The sequence below is a fragment of the Talpa occidentalis genome, unplaced genomic scaffold, assembly GCF_014898055.3.
Source record: "Talpa occidentalis isolate TD23 unplaced genomic scaffold, MPIMG_talOcc4v2.1 talOcc4.10, whole genome shotgun sequence".
Taxonomy (NCBI): Eukaryota; Metazoa; Chordata; class Mammalia; order Eulipotyphla; family Talpidae; genus Talpa; species Talpa occidentalis.
The window spans coordinates 10536394-10551010 of record NW_023600993.1 but is presented as its reverse complement, the minus strand read 5'-3'; the positions used below and the strand labels follow the sequence as shown (position 1 = coordinate 10551010).

Sequence of the window (14617 nt, the reverse complement as noted above, 5' to 3'; positions counted from 1 at the left end):
GGTCTGAGATGAAGTGGGAAGTAGTTTCTTGTGAAAAGGAAAAGGAAGGTTGTAGGGAAATCAGGGCAGGAGAAGAAAGAGAGCCGAGGAGCCTGGATCCACTGTGAGGGAGGTGGGCCTCAGGGGAGGTCTGCGTCTGACAGACCCTCTCTCCTGGGGAGAAGTCAATCATGGAAGTATAATGGGGCCATAGCAGAAAGCATGTGACTAAGCTCTGCGAATCAAAGTACTCCATCATCCCAGCCAGTGATGGGCTCAGTATGATCACTTGATCACCTGATACAAATTGGCCAATCAGAAACTTCTCTGATTTTTTTCATTCATGAATTCTAGGAGAAGGAAGGCTGCTCTTCTGGAATCGGGAGGTGTGCTAGCTTAAGATGTGGGCTACAGGTGAGCTACCAGTGACTCCTTTCTCCCAGTAAGGGCAGCCAACTTGGGGATGGAGTTGATCAAATAAAGTAGAATCAGGGTGAAGAAAGAGAGAGAGACAGGATCCTAGTGACATGGCTTGTGCCTCTGGATTCAGCCATACCTGACACCATCCCTGCTGATTAAATGATGTCCCCTTCTTAAGTTTTTTGAGCTGTGTTCTCTGCATTATAAGCAAAATTCTCACCTAACATCATGCACTGTGTCCCAACCCTGCCTCTTTGACACCCTAAAATGAGAGTTCTCTTCTGCAGAACCCTGGAATTTGGGGAACAGATTGCCAGCCAGCTGCCAGCACTTACCATCCCTTTGACACCTTCAGGGAAGAGGAAGCGGTTGTACAGAGTGCTCACGGTGTCATCTGGGAGGACCTCACACTCCTTCTGGAGCAGAAGGTCCCCGGTGTCCAGGCCATCATCTGCCCAGAAAATGGTGAACCCCCCTTTTTTATCTCCATGAATGAGGGTCCTAGCAAACAGAAGAGTGGACCCGTGAGTCCAGAAGGGAGGATCACAGAAAAGGATACCCTGGGACAGCCCCTGAGGCCCCTGCCATCCTCTAGCCCCCTTTTTCCCCCAGGATTCCTTCTCTGGCATGAGGGGGAGGAGAAGGAGAATGGTATTTATTGACATCAACCAAGTGCCAGCTATGGTGTGAAAAGTCCTATCCTCCCAACACAAAGACAGTCGTTGCATGTCCATTTTACAGATAAAGAAACTGAGGCCCTGGGGAGTGAAGAGACATGACTGGAGGTCAGGGAGGCTGACCTCCACCCAGAGCAGCCTGCTGTCAGAGCACTCTCTTTGCCAGCTCAGGTGTCACCACCACCACCACCCATCTCAACCACCCACCCACTGGGCATCTCTCATCATCACAAGATCTTGTTCATGCAAGCCTTCCTGCCATCTCTCTTTCCAAGCAAGCTGGTGCCCAGAGGACCAGCAGTGGGTGGATGTCAGACCAGGAGTCTGGGAACACTGCAGGGGTTGGTGCCCCAGCAGCCTCCTGGGAGCCCTCAGGTGAGCCCTGACACCTGTTCTGTCCTGGCTGCCCCACGGCAGGGTGGGAGCACTGCTGCACTCACATCTCAGGTTTGCTGTGGGGTGCAAAGTGCTTAACGGTGCCTGTGCTGGGGGCCGTGGAACATCGTCACTACTGACGTCACTACAGCAGCCTGTGGGTGCCGTGTGCCAGCACAGGACAGGCCCCTGCGTGACGCCTGCTCCACGGTGCCAGAGAAAAGCTTGGGCTATGGGAGCAAAGATTCAGGCAGATTCGGGGTAGGGGGTGTCCAGTCTCACCAGTTGATGGCTGAGGCCCCTCGATGCCGGGGGAGCAGACTTGGATGGTAGATGATGGAGCCGTGGCAGGGCCCACTGATGACCTCCATGGGGATGAACTGGCTGCAGAAGGGCAGGACGTTGAGCTCGGCGCCCAAGGCCTGGTATTTCGCCACCACGTCGGGCAGAGCCTGTCCTTTCACTCGCCAGCGGGGAAACTTGAACACTGGCACACCATCCTTCTCGGCCTCCAGGCCTGCAGGGCAGTGGGTGAGAAGCCAGCCTCTCCTGGGCCCACCCCACTGCCACCTCTGCCTTCCCTGGCAAGTGGCTACTGCAGCTTCTCTCCAGGCCTGTCCCTCCTACTCATCCTGCTACCCAGCCAGGCCCCATAGCATCTCCCAAGAGTTTCAGGGGTTACTCTGCCTGGACTCACACACAGCTACCTACTACCGAGACATCTGAACTTGTAATAAATGCAAATTCTGAGACTCTACCCCAAAACTCCAACTGGAAGCTCAAAGGGGACACAGTGCTCCATATTACAGCCACCTCACATTCAAGAACACTGACCGACTCCTGCCTGGCGCCTTTCAGCACCTGGATGCTGGGGTCAGTGGAGTGTGGGGTGGTCAGACAGAAGGGCCCTGGGAGCTGGCACCCTTCATAGTGGCTCCGTGCAGGCCAGAACCTCCACCCCTTTGTTTCAGTTGCCACCTGAGCAGGACTCAGAGTGGATGTGACAACTGCCTCCAGCCAGGGATGCCCAGGCTTCTGTGCCCACCCGCTGCCCACAGCTACCTGCTAGGGCTCTCCCCCCCTACTCCTGGGCCACCCACTCACCCAGGGGGTCAGCCTTCCCATCCTTGTCTGGGATAGTGAAGACACCCACGACCTCATGGCCCTCCTTCCTCAGGTTGGAGTAAACTTCCTGGCCAAATAGGCTCTGCCCAATCACTGCGATCTTCATGGCAGCAGAGGAGGGTGGGAAGATCTGGGGAAGAAATAGGCAGCAGCCTTAGACCACGGGTGGTGCATGGGAGCTGTTGTATAGTCCCTCCTGACCCAGGCCAGCCCTGGCCTTGGGCTACCTCTGGGACTGCAAGGAAGGCAGCCGCCCCCAGACTACCCCTGTGAGAGAGATGGAGAACAAGAATAGAAAAACTGAAGAGGAGGCACACACATGTCCAGAAACCTGGCTCACACAATGCCAAGAGCTGGAGGTGGGGGTAGAAGAGATTAGCATAGCCATTGACCCAGCTATAGAAACCAAGATCCTTAGGCGCCAATGCCTAGATTACAAAGCGTAAGATCCAAGCAGGGATCAGATGCTGTAGGGAGTGTCTAGAGCACAGGCCCAAGGGTAAAGATATGGAGATTAAGCCCATTGTAGAATCTCCTGTCCCTTTGGGATTCTGCATAGATATCCAAAATCAGCAACCAACTGAAGGCTCCAAGGAGTGAGGCCCTCCCAAAGACTATATCCATGCAGTCTCTGCAAACATCCCTCTGCCCACCTGTGCCTATGCCATGCTGCTATTCACCAACTCTCTCCCTCCACAGGGCAGCAGCCTTCCTGCCTGCCCATGACCTGTACCATGCCAGGGCTTCTCTTCACTGACCTCCCTCAGCCAGCCAATTGCCTATTTTTTCTCTATTGTGTGTTGTTTTCCACCCTAATTGCGGGAGGATTTTTAAAAGTTTGTTAGCTTTGTTTTGAAATTATCTAGACTGTGAGTCCTTTGTCAGACACATTTCTGGACAATTTCTTCAATTATGTGGCTTGGCCTTTTCACTCTCTATTGTGTATCTTTTGATGAACAGAGATCTTTAAATTTGATATAGTAGACTTTATCAAAAGTTTTCTTTATGTCTTCTAAAATTTTTATTGTTTGACTAGGAACCAAAGGCTTGCAATGGAGGATGGTTTTTCAGCCCATGGTGCCAGATGCAAATAGGTGACTTTGCACGCTATACAAAAATTAACTCAAAATGTATCACAGACCTAAAGGTAAATCACAAAACTATAAAACTAGAAGCTAACAGAAGAAAACCTAAATACCTAAAGGATTTTAGGAATCTGGTGATTTTAAGATACACTAGAGCACACCAGTACATCAAAGGCATGATTCATGAAAGTAAAAATTTATAAGTGGAATTAAGATTCAAAACTGTCCTGCAAAAAGCAGTGCCAAGAGAATGGGAAGGCAAGTCACAGACTGTGAGTAAATATTTGTAAAAGATAGATCTGATAAAGGAGAGTCAGCTCAAATAGACAAACAACTCTAGAAACTCACTATAAGAAAACAACCTATTTTAAAAATGGACCAAAGGCTTAACAGACACCTTATCAAAGAAAACAGGCAGATGGCAAATCAGAATATGAAAAATGTTCCACATGAGATCATCAGGGAAATGCAAATTAAAATAATACTGGGGGAAGGGAGGCTCCCTGATGGCATAGGGGTGAAAGTCTCAGTGCTATCAAGCTATCACCAAACACTGTGACATGAGTTTGGCCCCCGACCAGGGAGCTACCCACATGGTGCAGCAGACCTCTCCTGTCTTGCCTGCTGATCCCCTCGGCAGTGTATTTCAGTCAGTCTGCCTATTCTGTTCTCCACTCTGTCTCTGGTGAATCCTCTTACCCCCTGCACCTCTGGCCTGTACCCTAGTTCTTGTATGCATAAATAAATAAATCTTAAAAAAAAAAAAAAAACACCAGGACACTACTATATACCTAATAGAATGGCCAAAATCTCAAACACAACACCAAATGTTGATGAGGACATGAAGCAACAGGAACTTTCATACATTGCTGGTGGGATTGCAACATGGTCCAGCCACTTTGGAAAATAGCTTGGCAATTTCTTAGGAAACTGAACAGACTCACACCATATAGCCCAGCTATCATGCTCCTTGGCATTTACCCAAATGAGTTGAAAACTTGTGTGCACACAAACACCTACCTATATGGATGTTTTTAGCAGCTTTAATTACCACTGCCCAAACTTGGAAGCAAGCAAGACGTCCTTTAGTAGGAAGCAACCAAGAAGTCCTATAGTAGATGAATCGATTGAGACCCTGTGATGACTACCTTTTCTAATCATGGACTGATATGGATTGATGCTTTGCTGCAGTTTTAGTAAGTTGAGGCTACCTCTTGCCCACTCCTTTTTCCAGGGCTTGGCCTTCCAGGGACTCCAAATTTAGATGCAGGTAGCTCCCTAGCACTGAGAGACTGGAAACTTATGCTCTACTTTTCAGAGGTTTTTGACTTAGCTCAGCTTTCTACCTTTGGCAGCTTTGGAATTCAACAAATACCATGAGGAAGAAATGTGTGTAAGGCCTGCAAGACAGCAATGATGTCACTATTCCTGATCAATAAAACCCCTGGCTGTTTTCCTGTTGCCAGTAGCAGCCCTGGCCCACATCAAGACTCACACGTATCAGCAAGTGTCCACAGGGAAAGGCAGGTAGCGCGCCTCACTTCATCTCTAAAAGTTCTCCTTTCACTGGAAGTTTATTCCCTCTAATCTGTATCGCTTCAAAGGCTTTGGGTACCTTGAAATGTGTAGATTTATAGATACAGCTACTATAATGTAGAAATAAATCTAACCAAGTTTTTCAGTTATTCTAAGTGGGAGTACTGGCCTGCTTTGGAATATTCTATGCTATTCCAGATGCTTTAAAGGAAATTTTAGAGAAAATAAATAAATAAAAGGAAAATTTGAAAACCTTGAAAGCATGGGCTGCATTACTAGCCATATTATCCTAGTGCACATTAAAATGACACACCTCAGTAATCAGGCAGAGAGTCTGAGTTACACCATCAACCAGCATTTATTGCACCCAGGAAGTGGGGCCTTCTGAGAGCATGGGTCACAAACTGAAGTGTTAGTAGGACCCTGGGAAGGTAATATAAATTAATGAAGGTACCTCAATCTAATGAGAAGAAAAGAAGCCTTCTGGGTCTAGCATTCACCTTCTCACTTTCAATAGAAATCTGGGTCAAAAGAGATTTCGCTTTCTTTTTAATGCTTCCATTGGGAAAATAACAGTTTGGGAAGATCATAAGTAATGACAGTCTCAGGGCCAAGGATGCAGTGGAAGGTAAGGGAACTGAGGGGGCTGACAGAGTGACTCCAGGGGATGCGGAAACCTACCTCAGGGAAAAATTGGCACCCAAAAGAAACCCCTAGCATTTCAGTGCCAGGCACATCTGTGCTCTGGAGGGTGCAGGTTGGAGGAGACACTCAACAGGGTGGGCAAGAGAGGAGAAGCAAGAATCTATCTATGATATATAATATATAATGACGTCTATTATTTAATAATCTCAGTGGTTGGTCAGCTCTCCTGCCCGCCTGTGACTATGCAGATGACTCTCTTTTTCTTTCTTCTTTTTCTAAGAAAACTGTCTTTTTAAAATGTAATAAAGAAAAGCTTAGTTGTTGCTAGGGGGTTAGAGAAAGGGAGGGATGAACAGGTGAAACATATTTTTTTTTTTACCAGAAACAAAGTTCTCTACTATGACAGAGATGCAGATCATTATTCATTTGTCAAAGTTCACAGAATATATAACAAAAAGTTGGACCTGATATAAACTGAGCTGTAGTTAATAATAGTGTCACTATTGGCTCAGTGAGAGTATCAAATGTAACCCTCATCCAGGGTTTATATGGGAACTCTGTATTTGCTGCACCTCCCCCTGCAGTGACCTTTAGGGCTAATGGCTTTAGCCACAGTCCCTAGGTAGGTCCGGCTGGGCAAGGAACCAGACAGGGGGAGAACAGCAAAACTCCCTGAAGCAGGGGGAGAACAGCAAACCCCCACAAGACATAGATAAGACAGAAGCCTATTGAAAGATAACGACCCCAAGGAGCCACTACAGGAATGCTGACCACAGGAAACCTTATCTCGCCTTCTCAAGGCCCACAAACTTTATTCTAATACAACTGTCTCTCTACAATCTTTTCTCTTTCTAAAATCTTTTCTCTTTCTCTGTCTAAAAAGGTCATTGGTTGCCGATTAAAAAAGAACATACGAAATCTAATAACTAGGCTAATTCAAATGAAATGTTACTAAACTCTGTGTATTAATAGAACTGTTAGCTTAATAATTTCTCTGTTGTATGCTTAGCCTTGTTAGTATTAATCTTAATGATAAAAATATTACATTGTAAAAAGTAAAACTCACCCGTATTAATTTATAGTAATTTAGTGGTAGTGAGTAGTTAAAACAAAAAAGTAATCACATAAAACAAAAAGAAAAATGAATAGCCTAACTACTTAGGAATGCTCCTGGGTCCAGATGTAAATCACTGCCCTGCCAATGATAAGCTAAACCTATAAGCAAGCTGATTTCTTCACTGATGTTCGCCATCCCTATGCTTTTAGAAAACATATATATACTGGTCACCAACTCAAAGAAAATTACACTCAGATTTTCACTCTCTTGAAGTGTGTCTGTTTGTCATTTATTCGCCGAATCCCTGACCACCCTGCGCAGTCTCTCAACCCTGAGACGGCCTCATCGTCTACTGCTGTGCTGGTCCGCGGCATGTATTCTGCTCATTTTTTTTCTGTAAATTTAAAACCATCCTTTAAAAAAAATCTATGAATTTAGATAAGTAAATCTAGCTCTACAGGCCACATCTTACTCCAAAATATAGCTCATTGGGTTAAAAATAAATCTTAAAAAACATTAAAAATAAGGAGTAAACATTAAAGTATTAGGAAATACTACTCTTAGGCTTTACAAGGAGAAAGATAAAGCAAAGTATATAAATTTTCATGCATGAAGATTTTACATGTGTGTGAAACAATTTGTCTAAAGGAAAAAAAAAACTTACTGCCAATAGACAAATACGATCATGTTAAATCATACTAATCAAAGAAATGTATAATAAAACAAAGGACTATTTTTGTCCTATAAATTTGGAAACTATTTAAGATAATATAAATATTCCATTTGAGTAGGTTATGGGAAAATGAATGCTCTCATATACCACAAATGGGAAGATAGGTTGGCATAAACCTTCTGAGGGAATATTTGGCAATCAATATCAAAATCCTCCTTTTCTGACATGGTAATTTCACTTTCAGATTACGTTTGGAAGAGTGTATCAAAACATGAATATTTTTAAATTATGATACATTCACACTGTCTATGCACACAGCCCTTAGATATGGCAGCACATCCAGGAATGATAAGCCAGGTTTCACATCCAGGAATTATAAGCCAAAACACCCCAAATAGGTAACAAATCCCTATAATTTTTTAAGGCAGGTGTCTGTGCACGTGAGTACTTGCAGCGAGAAAGGCAGGAGAGGTTTACACTGAAAGGTTAGGTCACTGGGTAGAGTTTTTGGGTCTGGGAATTTTTTGATACCAGTATCATTTCCTACTAGGATGCTCTTGTGTTTCTATGTTCAACATGCACTGCTTGTGGTAAATAAAGGGGTACAAAAAGTCCCTTTGGAAGCAGGAAGGCAGAGTCAAGGTAACCGGCTTGGGGATATTGTCACAGTACAAGGAAGTTGAACCTGGCAGTGGCAAGGGCCTCAGCCACCCTTGGTCTTTGGCCCCACATGGATCAGGTGTGGTGAGGAGGAGGAGCAGGGAAAAGAAAACAGAGCCCCACGTGGGTGTGTGGGCACCTCACCGTTCAGTGTTTTCATCCCCCTAGCGGTGTGTGGGGACCCTGTATGACTGCTAAGGAGCAGTAGGACAGGACAGGCTTCCCAGACCTCCTACCACAAGCCCGCAGCCCAGGCCTGGCTCCCCAAGACCCCGCTACCAGACTCAGCTGGGGCCGGGTGGCACTGGGCAGAGGCAGCAGCTCTGGGTCACTTGCTCTGGCACAGCGGTCCTGGGGCACACAAGAGGGATGCAGCTCTAGAAGGGGACAGAGGCTCAGCTGAGCCGCAGGACACTCAACAACAAGGCGCCCCACGGCTCCAGCTTACTCTGCTGTTTGACTTGTGGCTTGGCACCTGGCAGGGTCCCGCCCACAGCCGGGGTCTCCTGGGGGACAGAGGGAGTCCATGCCCCATCCTCTGTCTTTCCCAGGGCCCTGGGCAAATTGGACAGGCCATGGCGCAGGAATCCAGGCTCACCTGGATCACCTGAGCCAATAGTCCCTGTCTCAACTCTGGGCAAACAGCTTCCTTCTCTGTAGAGGGATGTTACGGGACGGTCTGTCAACACTGCTGCGAAGGTGAGTTCTAGTGAGAAGACCAGCAATGGGCCAGACATCGCAAGTAATCCCTGCAAGGTGGGTACTATTATTTACCCACCCTCTGGGTTTTAGCCGAAAAAATAAGATTCAGAGCCTGAGAAATCTGCCCAAGGTCACAGAGAAGCAAGGGAGTGGGGAGGAAGCAGAGACCAGCAGCCAGAGTGCATGCCTGCACCCTGCATTCCAGAATCCTTCTTGACCTCTGTAGCACCTCAGGGAGATTCTGCCTCTACCAGGCAGGTGGCCAGGGTAGGGCCTAGAGAGGAGCGGGTGGGCCTAGGCTCTGAGTAGCAGGAACCATGAGAACCCCAAGAACCACATTGTGGGGTCAGGCCGCCACTGGGGCAGTCCCCCCACTCCTAGGCAAAGCAAGCTGGGTTGAGAGCTCTCCCATCACCGGAGGCCCTGAGTCCAAACCCCACATTCAGCCAATGCAGGCGGGGGTCTTCCTCAGTCCAGAGAATGGAGTGAAGGACTTAGAACAGGGGGCAGATGCGGGGGAGGAGAGGGGACAGGCTGATCCCCCATGGGTCCGCTTCAACATGTTTCTCAGAGCCTCAGATTTCTCCTTTGCAAGCCTGGAGGATAATGCCCACCCCATAGGATGGTGTGGGTTGGGTAAAGCGCCCCAGGGCCCCCACATACACCCCTGGCCAAGCTGGGGTCTCCACTGCTCCCAGAACCCCAGACTGGGATCTCATACCCAGAGGCCCTGCGGCGCCCACTAGAAACCCGGGCTGAGGGTACAAAAGCCAGAGCCCTCCCCACCCTATCTACCCCCAGCCCCTCCAGCTGCGAGCTGAGGGGGCCTTCCGCCCTCGGGGTGTGAGGGGCTCACCAAGTGCAGAAGGAGGCGCAGGTGTCACCGCCGGAAAGGACCTCTGAGAGTCACGCTGGGGATGCCGGCTGGTGCAGGCCGGCCCTGGGCAGTGTAGAAGGGGACCCACCCCCGCCAGTTCAGGAGCCAAGGCCAAGGCCAGAACTCGGGAGGGAAGGGCGCCGGGCAGACGAGAGGGGCGGGACGCGGCGCGGCGAGTCGCACTGGGGGTGGGGAGCTCCGGCTGGCAGCGACCTGGCCTGGCTCGTGGTGCGCCCTCTCGAGCCTGCCTGCGTCTTAGGTGAGAGGACTGGCTTTGACCCTTCCAGAACTCACAGGGCTTTGGAAAGGCTCAAGCACCACCGGTTAGGAGTTCCTGCAGGGCTGAGCTGGTTAAGAGGAAACTCTCCCCAAACTCCCTGATTTCACTCACACACTCCACTCGCTCACTCACTCACTCAGGGATAATGTGCCAAGTTCCTACTGTGAAAAAAGAAACAACAACCCCCAAACTTTTTTTTTTTAAATTCCAACATCTACCAAGACTTAATATATCACCTAACTGCAGTTTCAAGCTCTCCCTAGTGGAATTGTAAACCAGTCAGCCTGGACTTTCCTGGTCAAGCTAGTGAGGTCCTCTCCAAGTGGAGACCCCCGCCCCAACCCCTCCTGATGCTTTTCTATTTGCTAGATGGGGTGCTGCCCACGGATCCGTGAACAAAGCCACTTAGAGCTCCACAGGATAACTCTTGTTTGTTAGCACTGCCGTGGACTGTGGACAAGGACAGAGCCAAACAAGACCCTTGCTCTCCATGAACTCACAGTCCCTTTCTAGAGACCGCTTGTCCAGGAGGACACGGGGTTTCAGCCAGCCGGGTCCCATCCTGCTTTCCACAACTCCAGGCTTCCACCTAGGCGATGCCCTTCTCCCCACTCCCTTCTACCCAGGCTGGGGGCCACCAACCGGTCCCCTGGCTTCCAGCCCGACCAACCCTGTCTCAGTCAGGGCTGTCTGTCCCGCTCTGGGCCAAGGAAAGTCACCAAAAAAGAATAAAGCAGAGGATAAATCCGCATGTTTCCTAACTGGGAATCTTTGTCCCGGTGGTCCCTTCCACCTGTTTTTCCTGACATACCAGCACTGGGCTCCTCTGTGCCCTATTAGTGGCCCTTCTTCTAAGGACCCTCTGCCTGAGCGCTGACCACCTGGACCTCTGTTCAGCGCCTCACATGAGCTTGCTCCAACCGCAGGGCCCTTACACTGGCCTCTGCGGGATGTTCTCTCGAATACTAAGAGGCCAGCCTTGTCTCACTCTTACTTGGCAGTTGGTGTATCAGAGACCTGATGAGGGCCTTGGAGCAACAATTCTGGGTCACACAACCTGAAGAAACCCCTCAGTCACTTCCCATCACAACACTCTGCTTTATTTCCTTTACAGCACTTGCTGTAAATCTGGTATGTTCTTTTTCATTATTTGATGGTTATTTCTCTCCCACTAGATGGTAAGCTCTTTCAGGGCAGGAGAGTCATGTAATATATTCACTGTTATATCCCCAATACCCAATGATGACAAGTAGGAGATGTTAAATGTTTGTTGAATGACTTAATGCAAGTATTTTGCCCACATGGCAGGGATGGACACCCAGGATTGCGATGACCCGTCACTCCTGAGCTCTTTAGTGCATTCTCAGAACTGTCCACTTTTTCCTTCTGCTCCATCCTCCAGGCCTTCCCTGTCCCTCACGTATGCTTGTCTTCTCAACTCATGAATTTCCATGAGCTTTTCTCATCCTCTTCCTCAAGCGAGCCCCACACATCTTCAGAAGGTTCCTACTTAAATTTCATGTCTTCAAGGAAGCTTGCCCTAACCACAGCCCGTTAAGACAGAGCCCCCCGTGCTAGGACTACAGAGGATGCTCTAATATTTTTTCATACACCCCCTTCAAATGCAATTTCATCACTGCTTCTGGAGTTATTGTATTGACATGTCCCCCCACCCCACCAACCCATGAGTGCAAACCTTAGTTCCCAACCCCTAACATAGTGCTTTGCACTTAGAAGGTGCTCAATAAAATTGTAGACTAACTGTATGTCAGGCTGGGAAAGCAGTGTAAACACAGCTTCAAAGCTAGAGTAGAAAAGGCAAAATAAGAGGTGACGACAGGAACCACTGTGGAGAGTGGATGCCTCGAAATGGACTTAGAAAGTCGGGAAAGAGCCCATCCTCATAGAGAGTGTGGAGCAGGACAGGAGTAAAGGGTAAGCAGGAAGTTTAGCTGCGCTGCCCTGAGCAGTAATGTGCGTGAAGGACCAGGTGACCTGGCCAAGGACATTTCTAGAGGAATGCTGAAGGTGCCTTCTGGTTTCTTCTTGCTGCTCATACTAAACTGTGAGGGAAGAGAAATATGAAAAGAGGGAATGTGAAATAAAAGGAATCAGACCTTGCTGGTTTTGAAAATTCCCAACTTTTCCTGAAGTCAACTGATACTAAAATTAGCAAATAGCTTCCAAAGATATGATGCAGGGCCATGCCAGGAAAAGACAGTCTAAAGATAAAATCAAGGGTGGGGCTGTAATATCCATGTGAAGTCCTCAAAATGACCAAAAGTGGAGCCTCCGAGCATTCAGTTCAACAGGACACTCAGAGCTGGCATTGATTAGCCGTCTCAGCAGAAGCCCAATGGAGCAAAGGGCTTTTCTCAGAGAAGTGAAGATGGACAGTGTCTACAGGAGCAAGTCTCAACAGGATTCACAGGCATTTTTAAACAGTGCCAGCTAGAAAGGATCAGAGATTGTACAAAAGGACAGAGACCTCTGAAACCCCTCCCCTCAAATTCTACCGGCAAGAAGTAGCTTGGCGAAAACTTGGGCTACATTTCATGAAAGACTGACTTGGAGAGCAGAATAAAGAGGCCAAGGGGGGAGCCCAGAGCACCAAGAATCACTTTCAGGTCAGAGTCAGACTGAGTCCTCATCCGGGAACTCCCAATATCTGCCCAGCTGGATTTCAAAATTGTATGGGGTGACGACGCTTCCCTATGCCTCCCATTCCATCCACTCTGAACAAGGCGATCTATACTGGTCGGCTTTTGCTGATCCCACCACTGTATGTTGAGTGGATGTAGGCAGGGGTGGGGGTGCAGACAATTTATCTCTTGGATTCACAGGACTTCAGATTAAGCGGATCGTTGTCAAGGAGCTCCTTCGCTTGTCTATATCCCGACTTGATTTACTATGGAGGTTCTGCACTCTGAGCTGATTCTGTAGAAGGATGGGACTTGTGGAGAGTGTTTGCACAAGTGCATGCATTTTTCAAGTGGGAGGAATATAAATAATTAGTGGGAAGTGATTGCACAGTGGTAGTTTAAAAACTCCTTGACACGCCCCCCTCTACACCGCCCCCAACCCCGCAGAGAAGTGAAATTCCCCTCCCCTTGGGCATGGGTTAGCCACTTGCTTTTACCAAATGGGATATGATGGCAGTGACAGTGTTGACTTCGGAACCCATCCTGTCAGAGCAGGTAGAGAAAGTGGGACTGAGGTCGGATGTGAAAGGGCTTTCCTGGCACAGTGAATGAACTGAACTGGCAGAGGCGGGTCCATCCGATTCACACAGACCTGCCTCTGCCAGTTCAGTTCATTCACTGTGCCAGGAAAGCCCTTTCACTTCATGCGTGAGTCTTGCTGAGGCTTCAAGGATTGGCTTGCGCCTCCTCTCCTTCGCAAAGTCTTCCCCCACCCTCCTCCTTTGAGAATTCACGGCACAGATTGAGTGGTAACGTCCTTTTCCCTGTGCTTGTCTGTCTCGCTCTCAACTGCAAGTCCCTGAGGGCTGGGACAGGGTCTCCTCACCCGTGTACCCAGGTTCTGCATGGAACCTGCCTCAAAAAGGCACCATCAGGTGAGCGTGATGGAGGATGTGCCAACAAACAGCCTCTGCCTCAGCTTTCTGCAGGCCCTTGGGTGGCTGGAGGAGTGGGTGCTGGTCGCACTGCCCTAGGTGCAGGGGTGAGTCTGGGTCAGGGATACATGGATGGGTGAGCAGATGGCTACAGAGACGGGCTGGGTGTCCTGTGTACACTGCAAAGGAAACATTAACTTGGCAGGGTCTATGACCTTTGGGTGCCTGGCTTGAACTTTCTTTTCAAACTTGGGCCCCACAAATCCTTCTCAGCTCAGCTCTGGAGGTCTTCTGCTCAGATGCAAAGTGAGACCGCCCCTGACTCCCCCTGAGGATGACTCACATGTCACCTGATGTTCCATCTCTCAGAACACCCCACAGTGGGAAGCTGGGGTTCAGATGACTTTCTTCAATAGCTCCCCTTCAAATAACCTACTGTCAGAGTCCACTGTGGCCACTTGACACCATATCACAGACTGGGCAGAGTACAAACAACAGGGAATTCTGGATCACTGTTCTAGAGCCTGAGGTCAGGGCTCCAGCGTGGAGGTGGAGAGGGTGGGTGGTGGTGATGGCTGCACCACAGTGGGATGGACTTCATGTCCCTGAACTGGACACTTGAAAATGGATAGGACAGTAAATTTTGTACCATAATTTGGGCATTTTACCACAATAAATTTAAAGAATGAATTTCCTCTGCTCATCACCATAATTAACATTGAAAAGGCCATTTAACAACAAAAAGTATAAAGGAGCAACTGGCCTTACTGAAAGCTGTCCTGGCTCCCTGCGGGTTCTAGGTCAGTCCTGGCATTGGGAAGCAGTGCACTGGGTTGGCAAGACTATAGAAAGGTGCCCAGGAAGGTGTAGGAGGAGCTGGTCCAAGGCAGCCTCTGGTGGTGCCCAAGGCTGGTGAGAGCAGTGCAGTTAGAGGCCTGTTCCCTGAGGA

The 14617-nt window shown here is 48.7% G+C and overlaps 1 protein-coding gene across 1 annotated transcript in view; it reads right to left on the bottom strand.

The window, feature by feature from the left end:
* Positions 1-9959, bottom strand: part of ALDH1L1 (aldehyde dehydrogenase 1 family member L1) — a 40230-nt gene extending 30271 nt beyond the window's left edge. The window contains exons 1-4 of the mRNA XM_037524323.2: positions 9791-9959; positions 2556-2706; positions 1734-1968; positions 735-900 (exon numbers count right to left, since the gene is read on the bottom strand). Of these exons, the coding sequence (XP_037380220.1) occupies positions 735-900; positions 1734-1968; positions 2556-2682 (528 nt within the window). The 5' untranslated portion in view covers positions 2683-2706; positions 9791-9959. The remainder of the gene's footprint in view (positions 1-734; positions 901-1733; positions 1969-2555; positions 2707-9790) is intronic.
* Between the last annotated feature and the right edge of the window lie 4658 nt (positions 9960-14617).